Below are 19,228 nucleotides of genomic sequence, written 5' to 3'. Positions count from 1 at the left end.
TTATTTCATTTTTTAGAAAAAAAATTACGGCAATGAAATTTTTCCTAAAATAACTTTTAATGCAAATTAGGCAGATGAACGATGGAACTTCATCAAATGTATTTGTAGACAACATGAACGTGGCTAGGGATGTAAGAAATGTAGGAAGGAACTAAAACTTATTATGAAAGGGTGTAAATGATTGAAGCTCTGTAATTCTTTGTCTTAGTCTGCTGTAGTATGAATTAGTCTAGTGTTCTTTTAACCTTTCATGTTTAAGAGAAAGTCTTTTAAAGTTTCTTTGTCTTATTCTGCTGTTGGATGATAATTGGATCAACTAAGTAAGACGATGAGCTTAATTAGCTTCTATGATTCTAGCTTCCTTTTTTTTTATGTCCGTATATTTTTGTTTCCATAATGTAGAGATTTATTGCCTAAGCTTAGTAATCAAAGTCACAAAATAGAAATATTCCATATACACAAAAATTTCCAATTTCTTTACCATACAAATAGAATGTGACTTTTAGGTGTGATTAGGGGTGTCAAACGGGCATGCCCGCGCCCAAACGGACCGCCCGTGATGGGCCCGTATTTTCAGTGAACCGCCGCGGACAAGTCCGCTGCGGGCGGCGGGCGACGTATCAGTGCCCATGCCCGCTCCGCCTATCTTTGTGGACTAATGGGCATGCCCGCGGGCGTCTTCTAACTATGGCACAACTCTGAGTCTCTGACTCGTTAGAGAAGATGACGACGCGAGTACTTACGGTTTGGCCTTTGCTGCTTGTGAACAAATTTATGTCTAACACACAGTCACACACACATCATCGAGTCATTGACTAATGTCGGTTATTAACCGGTTATGACATCGTCCACGGTTTTGTGATCGATGGTTCTTGTATTATTTATAGCATGATTTCTTATGACAAAACAAGTACGTGATTGTTTAATAAGAAACCGAAATGTGCACTTAGCTTTTAATTGTGATAATGGAGCTAACAATGCCATAACCAATACAGAAACGCAAACGCATAATGAATATGTTTAAACTGAAATTTAAATTAGATAAATAGTAAACTGAAACAATAAACCAAAGTATTAAACTGAAACATTAAACCAAAGTATTAAACTGAAATGGAAAGCTGAAAACAAAAATCTCAAGGTCAAGATGTCTCTTCAACCAAATCAAGCTTGACAATTGATTGGAAAGAAGGTAGTGTCTCATCTTCATCAAATTCTTCATCCTTCTCTACATATGGTAAAGTAATAGAAGAAGGTCAAGGTAATTATATATCACTTAAAAGTTACACAATCAATACCAAAATGTGAAAATTGTTTGCTTACCATTTTCATAGGCTTCAAAACCTTTTAACCAATTGCGGCAGCATATTAGTGCTTGAACATTCTTTGGGAGAAGACGGCTTCTGTACTTGTTCAAAACTCGAGCTCCAATACTAAAAGAAGATTCAGATGCTACTGTTGTGATTGGTATACTAAGGAGGTCGCAAGCCATTGACGCCAGTTCTCCATACCGCTGAGAGTTATCTTTCCAATATTTTAAAATATCCAAACTCTCATACTCTATCATGTCTATCGGCGGATCATCTAGATACATTTCCAAAGAAGACTTTCCACTAGTAACAACAGTTTGTTTGCGAAAGTTAATAAAATCCTGTAAATATATAAAACTAATCTTAGTATTCAAACAAAAAAAATTAACAAGACATGAACATTTTTAAAAAAATCTGCACATTTCTCAAACAACTTAAGACATAATTAAAACAAACCAAACTGCACCTAAACCACAAAAAAAGTGTACGTAAATAAAGTTTCAAACCGAAGAGAGTGAGATCATAACTAAAGTACGTAACCAAAGTTTCAAAAAGTGTACGTAACTAAAGTTTCATAGCCTACGTAAAAGATTTCATAGCCTAAGAGAGTGAGAATTTGAATACTTACATCATAGTTGCCAAAACTCCCTTTTTTTCCTTCATTCTCATCAGTTTGATGATTAGTTTCACGTGTCTCTGTAGAAGATGATGTGAAAATGGACTTATTCTCATAAGATTCAAAAAGAGTAGCAAGCTTACCACGCAAATGTTTAATCTTTATCTCAGCAGAACCCTTGTCGTTCTTTCCAAAACAATAATTGACCAGTGTTAGCTTCAACCTTGGATCAAACACTGTTGTCATTGCAAAGACATCACTAACCTCTTCCCAATACTTATCAAACCTTTCTCTCATTGGAACAATCATACTTCTGATGACTTCATCTTGATTCTGTGAATTCGATATCAACCAATTGTTAATCTTCCAAACTTGCATGAAATACAAGTTTGAAGTTGGATATGTTGAACCTGAGATCAGATTAGTGATTTCATCAAAAGGCTCCAAAAACTCACAAATCTGCTTCAATCGGTGCCATTCAGCTTCTGTAGGGTGAAACTTGTAGTTTCTCCCATCAATGACTTTGAGATTACCAAAGGCAGCTCGATACTTGAGAGCCCTATCAAGCATCTTGTATGTTGAGTTCCATCTAGTTTTCACATCCATAATCAAGCCCGCTTTCAACTGTAGACCAACTGCTTCAACACACTTTGCAAACAATACCTCACGTTTTCCAGAAGCTTGTACATATCTAATACTCTCTCTGATCTTTTCCAATGTATCACCTATATCTTTCAGGTCAATCTGAACAATGATGTTGAGAATATGTGCTGCGCATCGCACATGAAAATACTCTCCTCCACACAACAAATCATTCCGCAACATAAGCTGAGATTTCAGAATATCTTGTGATGTGTCATTGTTAGTAGCATTGTCTAACGTGATGGAAAACACTTTTTTCTCAATTCCCCAATCCTTCCACTTCTCTAGAATTTCCATTGCTATGTTCATACCTGAATGTGGAGGCGGAAAAGCATAGAAAGCAAGAATCTTGCTGTTTAATTTCCAGTTCCTGTCAACATAATGTGCTGTTAGACACATGTAGCCCTCATGAGTGATTGCAGTCCACAAATCAGAAGTGAAGCTAATCCTCCCTGGAAGGTGAGCTAATTCTCTCTTTAAATTCTCTGTCTCGTTCTCATAGAACTTGTAAACATCTGCTGCAGCTGTGTTCCGACTAATAAACTTCACATCTGCGTTCAAATACTTCCAAACTGATCTAACTCTCTCATATTCAACATAGGCAAATGGCAGATCATGCTGAATGATACACTTAGCTACCATTTCGCGAAAAACCATATGATCTATCTTCCTAGCTTGTAACTTTGCTTCAGAGTTGAGCATCACCTTACTAATATCAACTTTACTAAGCCGAACCTTACAAGTTTCCATATGACGATTGTAAGAATGTGTACCGTTCTTGTGTGAATTGTAGGCATAGTCCCTCTTGCAATAATTGCATTCGGCTCTGTCTTGAAGTTTTCCATTAATAGTCTTCTTAACCACTGTAAAATGCTCCCAGCAATCTGCATACTGCTTTCTCTTTGTCGGTTCTGTTGTTGTAGCTTTCCCTTTTCCTTTATCTCCTACGACATTGTCATGTAGATCATCATCATCATCATCGATATCAATTGCTGCCCTTTTACCAGATTTTTCTCCATCAAACTTATTCTGCTTTCTCTTCTTCGGTACTGATGATGTTGTCTTTCCTTTGTCCTTTTCAACATCATCTACATCAATATGAATTGCTGCTCTCTTACGACTTGTAGATGGCTCTGCTCCATCAAACATATTCTGTTCTTCTTCAGCGTTTGCAGTATCAATTACTCTTTGAGACTCTAAGTCTATTGATCTCAGATCATACGAATCACTTGAATCCTTTACAAAAAAAAAAAAACCAACTGAGATATCATATCACAAGAGTTTATAGGATTGGGGTTTTGACAATAGACAAAAAGGAACAATATAGCTTACCATCACGATAGACTTTGAGGACTGGAGTCGTGTGTCACAGCTCACAGGGTTTGGTGTGTCTCGATGAAGTCTCGATGAAGTCTCGATGAAGTCTCGATGAAGTCTCGATGAAGTCGTGTGTTTTGGCATAAACTATTTAGGGTTTTCAGCTTTTATACAAACTCTCGACGACTAAATCTTCTAATATCTAGTTAGTATTTACTAATTACTAAATATTTTTTTTTAATTATCTTTCAAAGCACCGATAGAAAAAACAATATAAGCCAGCTAACCAAAGCTCAATCAAAAGATATGTGAGCAAACCATCATCGGTAGCAAGGAATTAGTAGTCAATAAAACAGACCTGGAAAGGCTTTTCTTCCTCAGTCTCTTGTGAAATCTCCATCTTCTATTTGCTACAATGGTGCTGGTCTTAGATTGTCTACAATAAGTGACTGCAGACTGCAGACTGATCATATATAGTCTGCAGAAACAGAAAGTGTTAGATCCAAAGATTTCAGTTGCTATATATTTATGAAGAGTAGTAGTCTCAAAAAGCCAAAAACTGAAACTTTACTTTTTTGCTTTGTCAATGGTCTTTGATACCAGATCGAAGTCCATAGAGAAGAAAGCAAGTTGCAATGTATAGAATACCAAGTCCATCTTTTGCCCCACAGCGACAGTTTTCCCCCGTGAGTTTTAGTTGCTCCAAAGCTTTCTCCTATAGTATTAGTGTATTACACAACCAACAAACTTTTAATTGCCAAGGAAGTTTCTCTTTAAGTGCGTAACTAACTATTAACTTTGACATGCTCACATACCTTATCACTGATCCTGATGAAATACAGAGCCTTAGCAAGATGAGCTTCACCGTGAAGCCTTCACGTACTTCACTTTCACCCAAATTTTCTTATGCATCTGCAATCCTAAAACAAAAAAAAGAAGGAAAAGAATATGTAAGAGAAACTCAACAAGAGTCAGTAGTGAAATTGTTTGACTGATGATGACATGCTGGATCACAAGTGCTTGTTAGATTCTATCTATGCGGGCCAATGATAGTGCACAACATTAGATAATGGTTATCTCCATGTGAATTACTAAGACATCATGCTACAGTAAACAAACCCTCTACCACATCTTAAACTCGGTCACTCGAAATCTTTACATAAGCAGCCACACAGTACACACAGAGAGATTCCCATAAGGCAAAAAAGGATTTATGCAAAACACAATTCTGAAACGACACCCAGTTAATCCAAATGCTACACTTCTTTATCTATTACTCTAAAGTCTAAACCAAAAGTCCAATAATACGACCTTCAAGGAACTGCCGAGATTATATCCACATGCAAGTTGTAATATTTTGAATCGGCAGTGGAAATTCCACTGTGAATTTTAAATCAGAAACTAGTGGTATATTATGAATCAATAAAACTTACTTCTCATCGAGCTTTTTAAGCTCCTCTTCGTTATCGGGACTGTCAAGAACAGAAGAAGGAGAACATGATTACCCAATGTTCCATCGGTAGAGATGTCAAGAAGAAGATGAAATCATCTAAGATCTGACCATAAATAATCAGTTGTAAATCTTTACCGATAGAACATCCTTCATCTTCTTCTTCTCTGCTTCGTCTTCGTCTCCACTCTCCACAGATCGATGGACCATCGGGTAATCCGCAGAACCGCAATCCGCGACGGGCATGCCCGCTTGAATCCGCCGACCAAACGGGTCATGTCCACTATGCCCACAAAATTTTGGGCTTCAATGAATAAGCCCATGCCCGCTCCGCTTTGCCTCTTATTGGGCTATGCCCGCGGGCATCTGGCCCGTTTGACACCCCTAGGTGTGATTGTTTATATATGGCAGCAAATTAGTCATTTTTTGGTTCTTTGAAATATTGAATAAATATTAACAAAAAATAAGCAAAACATATATAAAATATGAACAAAACATAAATAAAATATTTTTACGTATGTGATTTTATAACACATAAAATAGACTCTCTGATATCATACCATCTAATTTTTATGAGCTTTCTACTGTATAAATCTTTTGCAGTCATTTTTAGTATGGATTTTGAAAATTTTGGAGTTTTTGTTTCGTATTGAGGTTGATTTTTTTCTTAATTGGCATCACATGTTTTAAATCTTATAAAAAATTATATTTCATGAAAATGAAAATTTTGAAATGAGTTGGTCACATACTTACATGATTTGGATAACTTCATGGGCCTGAAGCCACGTGGTCCTAGACTGCACAATGGAAGCACGAACCAAATCTTTGGTTGGTGGACAAGTAAGAAGCTAAATCATATTTTCAAACTAATCACAAGCTAAATCATTTTATCATAAACTAATAAGAAGCTAAACAATGGAAGCACCAAATAAATAGTTTATTTTAAAATAATTTGTTTAATTATACTAATATTTTATTGTATCAAGTAATATTAATTTTAAATAATATAAATATATAATTTAATATTATGCATAATGGAACTTGTTAGAAAGCTAATTTTATTTTATAAATTGTAAAAAAAAATTAAAATTAAAAAATAACAAAAAATAAATAAATTATTTATTTAAGCTTTTAAGTTTCTGTGGATTTAGTTTATTTGAATAAAATATAACAACTAAGATAATGACATGTGTCTATATGAGAGGATATCATGGATTTTACAAGTTTTCTCATATGAGAATCCTCGAGAATTTTTCAGAATCGATTCTCCCATTTTTTCATTAAAGTAATATTATTATTTTCTGTTTCATTTGTTTTAATTATGAAAAATTCTATGAGAAACTCAAACTGAGTTGGAGTTTTTGTAATGGTTTTTGCTTATAATAAACAATTCTTAACCGTAAACCGTGGAGTTCAAATGCAAACTCACCAAATTGAGTTGTGGTCGGTTTTGGTTTATCTTGGTTCGGTTTAACGGAATTGGAGAAATGTGTATATAAAACCTAAGTGAATCGGGTCACACTTCATACACTTGCTAAGTTGGTTGATCAAACGAAGCTTTCGAATCAGTTAGTTATTATTGTTGTTACGGAAATCAAATTTGGTTGTGCCTTGTTCAATTTTAAGTGGGTTGGTTCAGCTAAGTGATTAAGAAGTATTAATCCCTACACCACATTGCAAGCTTCTATCCCGCCGAAATTATCTATGATGACTATTCTGAATGATAATTAATAAAGCAGTCGTTGAGTTGATCCATCACATCTTAGAACTTGGTTTACTTGGAAAATTTAACACAGCGCTGAACATATAAATGGTGTATCTGGAACAACATACATTGGATCCAAATTATTTGAGTATTTGCAGTTTTGCATCTTGCAATGATGAAAAAAGTAATATTTTAATAGACTAACAAATCCATTTCATTGATATGCATGAATAAATTTATGTCACAATGCTTACTAATGTATTGTCTATCTCCTTTCCAGTTCAGTAAATTTTCTCAAGTTAGATCCTGTAATCATATATTTGATCAATTTACTAAAACCCCTTAAGCTATTCTACTAGAATTCGTCTCCTTTTCACCATTAACAAAAGCACTGCATTGTGTGAATAAAAACATAGTTTTTGACTACTAGATTAGTAACAAACCAAGCCGTAGTTAAAAGTCCAGACTAAATTCATACTACAACAGCAAAATATGAATCAGCTTTTCTTCGATGAACAAACTGAAAATGGAACAAACGCACAAAAAACACATAGAATACTAGATTTGTCTACACTAAACGGAGTTAAGTCTACTACAGAATCCATTCATAGTGGCAAAGCAGCTCAATTTTTTTTATTGTTTGTCAACGGCAAAGCAGCTCCTTAACCTTAAGAAGTAAGATTACCTTCAATCACCTGATAACGCTGAAAAAATCCTCCATCTCCCTTGAAGGTTTCCCCAAACACTTTCCCAGTCCTCCGACCCTTAAGAGCGGTTTTGTCTCCATCTATTATCATAATGTAGCCTAACTGTCCCAGCTGACAAACACTCAACACGTTTTTGTCGAGATCCGGAACGAAAAGCACATTCTTGATCGTCTTACTCTTCCTCTTCCCTTGTTTGGTCATGACCTTGACGTCTCCTCTACCTTGTGCCATGATAATTGATCCGTCGCCCAATACTACCCGACCCCTGTGTGTTCTGTCAAGAGTGGTGAAAAACTTCAAATTCGGAGTCATGTGATTCGTGGTACCGTTGGATAACAGCCACATATCCTCATCAAATGTCACAGTACCAACAGTGAGTGACAACATTTTATACAGAGGTACTTCATTATTCCTGCTGCTTTGATTTTGACATCTTCTCTTTTCTGATTCACATCTGTTAAAAAAATCAGCAAGACTCTTAACAGTCACCTTCTTCAGATTGACGTTTTCTTCTAACAGCGTAGCTATATCTTCATGCGACTCTGTTAGCGAGCCTAACACCTTGGTGATAACCTGGTAATCAGATTTCACAATTTTCAAACGGCGCAACTCTTCGGCGATTTTCACTACCCTATCTAAATAGGAAACGATCGGTTCTGATTCATCCATAGTAACTTGTTCGAATTGCTTCTCTAACCTACGTAGCTTAGCTTGTTCATTGTAAGCTTCTTCGAGCAAATCCCAAACTTCCTTGGCCGAAGAAGCCGAGAGAGTCTTCCTGAAAGCCGAATCCGTGAGAGTAGACTGCAAAATCTGGAGCGCTTTCATGTCTTTCAACGCGAGATCTCTCCATTCCAAAAGTTCTTCGGGTTGGATCGTCGCTGCTAACTCTGGGTTCTTCGATGGATCAGGCGGGACTCCTCCGTTCTCGACGACATCCCAGAGTCCTTTCTCCGTCAGTGTGGTTTTCGTGATTCGTGCCCAAATTCCGTAGTTCAGGTCATCGGAAACATCGTCTTGTTGTTTATTCGTCGCCGCCATAGCCGTAACTATCAAAATCTCGGGAATGGGAAAAATGTCATTTGATTTTCGAAATTGGGGGAAGATGATGATTTGGGAAATTAGGGATTTGATTTTCTAAATTGCGGGGTTTGTTTTAGTTTTTGCCAAATGACGTCGTTTTTCACTAACAGAGGATGTTTAACGACACATAAACGTCTGTTACCAGCTCTGTTAAACGATTGACCGTCATATGATCTTTTGACTCAGTTAACAAAAACATGATTGCAAAAACTGAAGCGCTTATTTTATGTCTTTCACCGCGAGATCTCTCCAATTTTGAAAGTTCTTCGACTTGAATCATCGCTGCTACCTCTGGAACCTTCGATGGATCAGGCGGGACTCCATTTTCGACGACATCCCAAAGTCCTTTCTCCGTTAGTTTGTGTAGTCTTCGCGATTGGAGCCCAGATTTCGTAGTTCAGGTCATCGGAGACAACGTCGTCGTGTATCTTCGCCGCCGCCATAGCCTTAACTGTCGTCAGCTGGGGTTACTTTAAAACTTTTTTCCTCTGTATAAACTATTGGAGAAAAGGGGGAATTGCGAATAAACAAACTATTCTCACAGCAGTGTGAGCTGCCAGTGACAGTTTCTATTTATAATTTGTATAGTCCACATTAAACCAAATTTTATAAGCCCTAATTACATTTTGAAGTCACCAAATGGTTCTACTCTTGGTTCGGTTTAACGCAATTGGAAATATATAACTGATTGCATTTCATTCTGTATTCGGTCAGTTCATGATGCTTGTTAATTTCATAAGATTAAATAAACTTTTGAATTTGGTTGATACATATAGTTTTCGAATCGGTTCTGGTTCGATGAGATTTTTGTAATGGAATATATCTCCTTCAATTAATTAAGTGGGTTGATCCGGTTTAAGTGATTTAACCCTATACGACTAGACCAAATTCAAACTTCACTCCAACGATAGATTTGGACCTGTGTAATTTAGAATGCAATGGGTTACGAATTATGATTGTTCTTGTTCCACACGCCACAAGCCACACGCCACACGCCACACGACTTCTCAGACATTGATTAAAGCCTATATATATATAAAGCCTTCAACATTGAATTTAAACGCCTCTCGATTTGAGTAACTGTGCTTTTTTTTCTTTTGTGCACCAAATCTATTTGAGTAAATGTACTCTGTTAAAAAAAATGAAAAATGTGATTCAAATAATATAAAAAAGTGATAACAAGTTCATTTCATTGTCCAACAATAGTGAATATGACCAAGTTTGTGTCACAATGTATATGGCCAAAATCTATCTTTCCATGCCGGTCTCCTTTCTCTTTTGTATTTTGATCAATTTTCTAACAAGTAACACCCCTTCTATTATTCAACTAGACAACTTGACAATAGCACTGCATACTCATGACAAAATATATAGTTTTTGAACACTAGATTAAAACCAAGCCGTCTTAGGTTATACGACCACAGACTAATTCATACTGCATGCAGTAGCAGAGTATGTATAAGCTCGTCAATTGAAAACGGAATAAAACCAAACTAAAAAGACCGCATAGAAGACTGATATGTCCACCTTACGGGTGAATTCTACCACCAGGTGTAGTCATAATGAAAACCAGCTAACTAAGAGGTGAGACTACCTTCAATCACCTGCAAACGCAAAGCCAATGCTTTCTCATCACACGTGTTTGTACCGGGGGATTACACAGTTTAAACAAATAAGATTTAGTGGAAAAGAGCGAGTAAGTTCTTTATTAATCGGGGAAAACGTGAGATCGTCACTTAAACAAGTCGAATTAGACCTTGTTAGTTCACAGACGAACTAGTAAGCTTAAAATGACGAGCTGAAAACAAGACGAATTATACGAAAGATAATAGCAGTTTTCGATGCGAAGTATTGCTCTGTGGGTATTGTCCGCGGGTCAGGATGTTGATCCCAATAAATGCTTTCTCCTTTTATAGGAGACTGTTGACCTAGGGATATCTAGGGTTTCCGTCGTGAATTCCCGAGATTGCCCCTTTGCGGGAATTAGTGGACTTGCTCCTTTCTTGTCGGGCCGAGATCACAGTTAATAAATCTCATTGGGCCGAGTGGCATATTGGGCGTAGCCCATATCCAACAACACGTCCACATACTTTCCCCAAATTCTTCCCCAATCCGATCACGGATAATGCATTCGCCTCCTCCTCCCTCTGTGAATGCATAGGCTCTAGATATCATCTGACCAAGACTTAACACATTTCTGTTGAGCCCAGGTACGAAAATCACATTCTTGATAGTCTTTTTCTTCCCTCCCTTCATCTTGATCTTTACATCTCCTCTTCCTTCTACCAAACTAACTGTTCCATCGGCCAATCCAACCTTAGCTTTGTGTGTCCTATCTATAGTGGTGAAATACTTCTCATATGGAGTCATGTGATTCATGTGAGGAGTCATCAAGATCAATGTCATGTGATTGAATGTATGTGGTAGCTTTAGTGGGATGCTAAAGATGTCCTGATGCAATTTTCGACAGAGCTAAGGAATCAGCTATAGAAAGACCTGAGCAGTCACCAAGATTGATGTCTGAACAAACAGTTTCAGCTGAGCTTCAAGAAAAACAAAAGCGACAAGACGAGCCATATGAAGTGTTCATGTACATTGTAACTATCTGGAAGAACGGTTTCACTGTGGATGATAGTCCGTTAAAGAGTTTGGATGACCCTGAAAATGCAGCCTTTCTTGAGGTAACTAATTCAATACATTTATGCCATTTCAGTCTTTCTATGTACTTCTTGATTGACTTGGATAACATAATGTTCGATGATGCCAGAGGATAACAAGGTTGGAGTCCCCACGTCTACTCGATCCAGTTCGTGTTCAAGTCGAACTCATCAGGCAAGCAGAAGAAGAAGAATTCAATGTAAATTAATCTCCTCCCCACTCTCTCTCTCTCTCTCTCTCTCTCTCTCTCTAATGTTTTGATTGAAATGAGGTAGCGGAGTGAAAGCTCTTGTTCTTGTATCTTATATCAAACAGGAACAAGATACAGCTCTTGCAGGATCACAAGCTTTAGCCGGCTCATTATCACCATCCGAGGCGTCTGGGTCTCCTCCTACACCACTACCTGACTTTGACCAAACCATTGAGAAAGCTCGCATCGCCAACTCTATCCTCATCCAAAATCTCTTACTTTTTTTTCCAAAGTAACAAAGGAAATGACTTTTATTACATTTGGTAACTAAAAGAGGGGTATTGTGTTTCAAAAGATTTTAGAAATTTCTTATTATTCTCTCTTAGAGAAAGTGAAGAGGTTTATTCGATTTCGATCACCTGAACTGTTTCTATTTATATAGTTTCACATTAAGCCTAACTGTTTGTAATTACCATACGATAGATCCCGCAGAGTATCTAGCTATTGTTTTCGATATGTATGAAATCTTTACACTATATATTCCCATACCAAGGTTAAAAAACATGTAATTATTCAAACAAAAACTAAAATGATAGAAGAAACATGGAATTATTCAAACAAAAACTAAAATGATAGAAGAAACATGGAATTATTCAAACAAAAACTAGAACGATAGAAGAAACATGGAATTATTCAAACAAAAACTAGAATGATAGAACAAAGATAGAATGTTGATATAATTGACGACGGCTCAAACGACGACTCGGCGGTAGTGGACCAACAACAACCATTCAAACCTGTAAAAAATCAAATATATAAAAGTAAGGTTTTGGTCTCTCCTTATTGGTTGATTTTCATTTAATACTTTCTAAATTTTTTATTTTTATAATTTGTTTTCTAATTGTTTAATTGCTTTAAACAATATTTAAGACTCAATTAACACAAAACATTTAACTTACATATTAAAATAAAATTATTACTGAAAATAAAATAAATTATGCATTAATCATATTCCACTACTCAATTTTATTCAAACATAATAAATTATAATTATTATAATTCTAAATATAACTTCCATCAATTCTTACCATATAGATAAGTATTATCTCATTATCACAAAATGACATTCTTTTACTTTCTCATTTTCACATTCTCTCATTCTCTTCCACAATACCTCAATTCATTTTTTTTTCAATTTCTTATTTTTGTTGTATGGGTTACAAAAAAAACAAATGAAATATCATTGTAAAATTTTAATGCTAAATTTTAATTTTAGAGACTACATGATATATATTTTACATTGTTCTTATTTTTAAAGATTCATCTCCATTATCTAATTTGGATTATCATCTTATAATTAAGTAATCATTCTCTCCTCTCCCACCAATATCAAATTTTGTTATATCTCATATGTGTTGTAAGAGTTTGATTCTATATTTTAATTTAGAAAGTATTATATATTTAACATTATTTCAATTTTTATTTTATTTATATAAAAATAAAATATTTCTTTTATATTTCTTACCTTTCTAATCTATTCATATTTATTTTTTAAATTTCTATAGTTAAATTTAAATTCACATATGTTGGTTTGACAAAAAAATCAAGTTTATATGAGAATTAAATGTTCTTATTCCTTTTAAACGATTAATGTGTAACATATTATACTTTGAATCAAATTATGAACCCACAAACACTCACTTTTAATTAAATGGGTTTTAATTTTAGGAGTTGGAAAAACATAAAAATTTGTTTGTAACTCCCATAATAATATCATAGTTGTGTATTCAATGAATTTAATTTAATATAATAAAACATGTTAAAAATGTATTAATATGCATATTTTAATTAAACAACACATTAAATTATATACATTAATGCATATTTCAAATTCATTATATAATTCTAAATTGTAACTGAAATTACATAAATTGTGAATTGACTTTTTATCCTCCATTCATAAATGTAACTTCTATCACTTTTTATCCTATTAATAACCATTCTCACATCCTCCTCCACCATATTCTAAATCCTAAATATTTTCTTTGTTATTTTATAATGTTCTTGCATAGGTTAAAAACCCAAATAAGAGTTTGATTATATTTTTTGTTTACTATATATTTTACATTGTTCTGAATTTTATTGTTTCTTTGTTTTATGTACTTCTTCTTTTCCTCTTTGTTTTCTTATATTATTTTGATTTAAATACATATGTATTCTAATATGTATAATAAAAAATCGAAAATGGGATGTTTAATATTGACTAACTAAGACTTTGTCCAGTTTATTAAGTGTGAGGAAAGAAGAAAAGAAGAAAACTAGTCAAAGACTTAAATCTAGTCAAATACTATCATTAAAAGATTTATCTTTGTTTTATAAAAAAAAAAGATCAGACTTTTTCAAACATCATAAGTCTATAAATCTGCAAAGACATACACAAATATAATTAAGATGTATTTTCCAATAATACTCATATAAGTATACTTAGATTGATACAAAATAATGAAACTTGCATTAAGCTTTCTGTTTTTCATATTTGTTTCGTGTTTTGTGTCGAATGACGCTAAATGTCATAAAAACATGATTGTTCTTAAAAACAACCTTTCTCAAAGTCATAGTATTCTAAAAGTTCATTGCAAGTCCAGAGACGACGATCTAGGTGCTCATTTTGTGAACTTTCAAGGTCCTACATACAATTTTAGTTTCTACGATGGTATTTTCGCGACGACGTTATTCACTTGTGATTTGTGGAAGGGAGTTCATATGGAATATCATAGAAGTTTTTTAGCATATATAGGAGATCCTATTTATAGGTGTGACACAGTGTATACATGGGATGCACAAGATGATGGTATTTACTTTTCAAAAGATGGTGCGACGGAAAAACTGTATTATTATTGGATTAAACACTAATATTCAAAAGCTGTATTAGACTAATATTCAAAAGCTGTATTCTCATTTCATCTTATAAAACAATCGTGTTGCTTTTTTGTGTGTTAGCATTGACAACAAAAAATTTATCTATGTTTTCTTTCTAATTTTGGGTTTATGATCGATATTAATACACATACTTGTACATACAAAAATATCTCAAAACGTGTCAATTTGGTTGAGTTATACTCAAAAACGAAATATAGCATCTTAAACCACTAAATTTTGTAACAAGACTGTAAAACAGAATGAGAAGAAATATGGGACAGAATGATTAGCTTGTAGTATAGGATTTTGGTGATAATATAAAGAAGAAAAAAATGATAAAATGAGAAATGTTGTAATCAACATTTTTTAAAATGGTCCCTTCGGGGACATCCGATAAAAAATGAGAAATGTTGTAATCAATAGTTAAATCAAACAAATAGTTACATAATCAAATTTTGAGCAGCATTAATAAGAAGAAAATCAAGGAACATGAAAGGGATCTCAAGATGGCCACTGGGAAGTTTTGATAAACAAATTTGAAATTATTTTATCTCATCGACCACAATATACAGTTTGCGTCAAACATGTGGTTACTAGAAACACTAAATATAAAATACTGATTTTTTTTCCAACAAACATGAGCTATAGAAACACTAAATATAAAATACTGATTTTTTTTCCAACAAACATGAGCTATAGTGAGGTTTTTCTTTTTGTTATGATTCATTAATAAAAACCATATACAAGAAAATTATTGTTACCTTTGATGTCTATATACTTTTGATAAATAAAAAAGCCTTTTGGCGTTTGTTATAAACTAAAAGAAATATGGGACAGAATGATTAGCTTGTAGTATAGGTTTTGGTGATAATATAAAGAAGAAAAAAATGATAAAATGAGAAATGTTGTAATCAATAGTTAAGTTCTAGATTTAAATGTTCCTTAAGTTCTACTTATTCTCTAAGTCCTGTATTACTTACCAAAAACAGTCGCAGCAAACAATAACTAAGATTGTCCAAACTTGAAAACTGGATCAACCTAGCCAAATCAGCATAATAGACTCTGATTACTAGTAAGTCTAGCAATTGTTCACATCCAAAAAGAAAACAGTCGCAACATACTAAAAACCGAATGAACTGAACCAAGTCGGCATAGTAGACCTTATTCTAGCAACTAGAGGTTACCTTCAACCACCTCCAAACGCAGAAAAAAAGCCTCTCTCTTCCCACATGGATTCATCAAATAGTCTCCCAGCCTGATCCTCTACCGTGCATTTGTGAGCGGCCATTACAATCCCAAAGCTTGCATGTGTCATATGACCAACACTCAACACGTTTTTGTCGATCTTGGGAACAAAAAGCACATTCTTGATCATCTTCTTCTTCTTCCCTTCCTTGGTCATGATCCTGACATCTCCAATTCCTTCAAACATGATAGAATCCCCTGTGATGAATTTGATCCGAGCTCTGTAACATTATATAAATATTGTACTTACACATTGATTTAGTTTGGCTATCCATGTATGAATAGTTAAATCCAGCCTTATATGAGGTTTTTTGATCATAGCAATCTGATTATCACTCATGATACTCTGTTTTCTTTCGCTAGAAAGGTTTTCCGATCTCTCATGATTTGGAAATGTCTCTTTGGTATTTATGATTTGCTAGCGTACTTAAGGTTTTGATTTGATATGTGATACCACATAATATACATCTTCATATAATAAGATACATGCTCAATTTCCTTACGGTGATAGGTAAATTTTGCTTTTTTGCTTTTGGATTAGTTTTTTTCGGTAAATATTTTTTTAACTTTTTTTTTAACTTAGACATGAATCAAAATCTACGTTCGTTAATTTGACACATGTCGCGATCATGTTAAGGAGTAATCTGGACACGTTTTCCGATCTCTCATGATTTGGAATTGTCTCTTTGGTGTTCATGGTTTGCTAGCGTACTTAAAGTTTTGATTTGATATGGGATACCACTTAATATACATCTTCATATAATAAGATATATGCTCAATTTCCTTACGGTGATAAGTAAATTTTGCTTTTTTGCTTTTAGATTAGTTTTTTTCGGTAAATAATTTTTTTTAACTGAAACATGAATCAAAATCTAAGATCGTTAATTTGACACGTCACGATCATGTTTATATAATAAGATAATAGTGACGTTAAACAGAATCGTAAAGACCTAAATTAATAAATTACATTTTTTTAACCAACAAATTAGCAAGCAATGGCTCGGTTTAGGTTCTACTCTTGGTTCGGTTTAAATGCCATTTGGTTCAGTAAACTATTCGGCTCAATTTAGATGCGTGTTCAAAATCATAAATCATTACCAAATGATTATAAATAAAATACACTCTTGAGTCTTGAATTTGGTTGATGCGGAGTTTTCATATATAGGTTTTGGTTCGGGATATTATTATTGGCATAAGCTAATTTGTTAGGGAATTCAAATTTGGTTATATCTCGTTTAATTTACGTGGGTTGATCCGGTTAAGTGATTTTATCCGACAGATATACACCACCACACGCAAACCTCTCTCCAGCGATGGTTTGGACTTGTGATTAATTCAAACTAAGCACTCCAAGATGATCAATTTTATAATATTCTAAAATTGAGTATTTGCACTTAATAAAAATGAAGAATCGGATACTGTATTTGAAAAATATATATAAAAATGTGATATGAGAACAAATATGCCAATGCTGATTCAACACCCATCGTTCCATGTCTGTATCTCCATTCTGTTTTGGTAAATGTTCTCAAGTTTGGTCAGTTTTCTAACTAGTAAAAACCCTTTGTTTATTATCTACAAGAATTCGTCTTACCATTAACAAAAAAAAAAAAAACTTGACAAAAGCATTCCATAGTGAATAACAAAAATAGTTTTTGAAACACTAGATTAATACCAAGCCGTCCTAGGTTAAAACACCACAAGAGCAATTCATAGTGCAGTAGCAGAATATGAACAAACTGAAAACATATTAAAACCAAACTAGAAAACCACATAAAGACATATGCGTCCGACCACCTCACGAGTTAAAAGTCTTCCACGATATTACGAGGTGAGATTACCTTCAACCACCTTCAAACGCATAACAAATCCATTGTCATCCGACGACAACACAGTATCCGCAAATTCAAGACCAGTCCGATCGCAGATAATCCATTCGTCTTCACGTACCTGTGAGAATGAGTAGCGTCTTGATACCATCTTCTCAATACTTAACACGTTTCTGTTGAGCCCTGGAACAAAAATCACATTCTTGATCGCCTTCTTCTTCCCTCCCTTCATCCTGATCTGTACACTTCCTTTCCCTTCTACCTTAAGAAGTGTTCCGTCAACCAATCCCACCTCAGCTTTGTGTGTCCTGTCTAGAGTGGTGAAATACTTCTCATGTGGAGTCATGTGACTTGTGGCACCCACGTACGCCACCCAAATATCCTCCTCATATGTTTTTTCAGAGAAACTCACCGGCGTTGACAGTCGATACTCAGCTTCAACGTAGGATCCTTCTTCTTCCTCGTATCTCTTAACCAATAATCTGTTGCAGTCTTCTTCGTTGTGATCTATCTTAAAGCACACGCCACACCACTTCTCAGACTCTGGTCTAAGCCTCAGATTCTTCAGGATTACAAGGAGAATCTCCTCGTTCACTGAATCAAACTTGTATCCATTAACATAGAAATACCGAACAAGACTCGCAGCAGACACGTGATGCACGTTCATGATCTCCTCCAACATCGAATGCACACCATCGCACGACTCTGGGAGCGAGGCGAACACCTTCTTGCAAATCTCGTAATCGGATTTCTCAATTCTCAAAACACGCAACTGATCAGTGATTCCCAAAACCCTATCTAAGAAGGAATCAAACGATTCTTTCTCACCCTTTTTAGCTTCTTCGAATTGCTTCTCTAGTCTACGTATCGTCGCTTGTTCGTTACCTTTTCGAAGCAGATCCCAAACGTCTTTGGCCGAAGAAGCAGAGAGAGTCTTTCTGAAAATCGATTCCGTGAGAGAAGATTGCAAGATCTGAAGCGCTTTTGTGTCTTTGACAACGAGATCTCTCCATTGTGAAAGCTCTTCGGGTTTGATCTTCGCCGCTGACTCTAGAATCTTCGATGGATCAGGTGGGACTCCGTTCTCGACAACATCCCAGAGTCCTTGATCGATTAGTGTAGCTTTCGTGGTTGGATCCCAGATTTCGTAGTCGAAGTCATCGGAAACAGCGTCTTGTTGTTGTGGTTTCGCCGCCGCCATGGCCGTAACCGTCAGAGAGATTCTTTAGAAACTTCTTTTTATTCTCTCTCGGAGAAAGTGAAGAGGTTGTTTATTCGATTTCGATCACCTGAACTGTTTCTATTTATATATAGTTTCACATTAAGCCTAACCGTAAACCCTAAGTTACAATTATATTGTAATCACCATATGATCGGTTTAGACTCGGTTTTACTTCTATTATTTGGTCCGGTTTATTGCAATTGGTTATCAATTAAATAGTATTGGATCATAAATTCATAATCAATATGGTGATTGAGTAATCTCCATTGATTCATAGTCAAAATCAGAGTTGGATTCGTATCTTTTTATGGACAACTGCTTAAGTTAAGCTATTTCAA

General features: G+C 34.9%; 3 protein-coding genes and 1 pseudogene across 3 annotated transcripts; 1 reads left to right on the top strand and 3 right to left on the bottom strand.

The window, feature by feature from the left end:
* Positions 1-1,139: 1,139 nt before the first annotated feature.
* On the bottom strand, positions 1,140-4,026 carry LOC147920387 (zinc finger BED domain-containing protein RICESLEEPER 2-like). Its single transcript, XM_087501050.1, has 4 exons — positions 3,898-4,026; positions 1,936-3,801; positions 1,321-1,648; positions 1,140-1,225 (listed from the first exon to the last, which is right to left on the bottom strand). Exons 1-4 carry the CDS (start codon positions 4,024-4,026, stop codon positions 1,140-1,142), a joined length of 2,409 nt encoding a protein of 802 aa, XP_087357176.1.
* A 3,381-nt stretch (positions 4,027-7,407) lies between these two features.
* On the bottom strand, positions 7,408-9,456 carry LOC104767691 (uncharacterized). The gene has a single exon (XM_010491681.3). The coding sequence runs from the start codon at positions 8,783-8,785 to the stop codon at positions 7,706-7,708; it is 1,080 nt and encodes a 359-aa protein (XP_010489983.2). The 5' UTR covers positions 8,786-9,456; the 3' UTR covers positions 7,408-7,705.
* A 1,887-nt stretch (positions 9,457-11,343) lies between these two features.
* Positions 11,344-11,971, top strand: LOC104767690 (plant UBX domain-containing protein 6 pseudogene; annotated as a pseudogene).
* A 5,504-nt stretch (positions 11,972-17,475) lies between these two features.
* On the bottom strand, positions 17,476-18,947 carry LOC104765989 (uncharacterized). Its single transcript, XM_010489785.3, has one exon. It carries the CDS (start codon positions 18,867-18,869, stop codon positions 17,664-17,666), a length of 1,206 nt encoding a protein of 401 aa, XP_010488087.2. The 5' UTR covers positions 18,870-18,947; the 3' UTR covers positions 17,476-17,663.
* Between the last annotated feature and the right edge of the window lie 281 nt (positions 18,948-19,228).

This window comes from Camelina sativa, chromosome 19 (assembly GCF_030686135.1).
Source record: "Camelina sativa cultivar CO46 ecotype springtype chromosome 19, ASM3068613v1".
Taxonomy (NCBI): Eukaryota; Viridiplantae; Streptophyta; class Magnoliopsida; order Brassicales; family Brassicaceae; genus Camelina; species Camelina sativa.
This window is presented reverse-complemented; position numbering and strand designations above follow the sequence as displayed.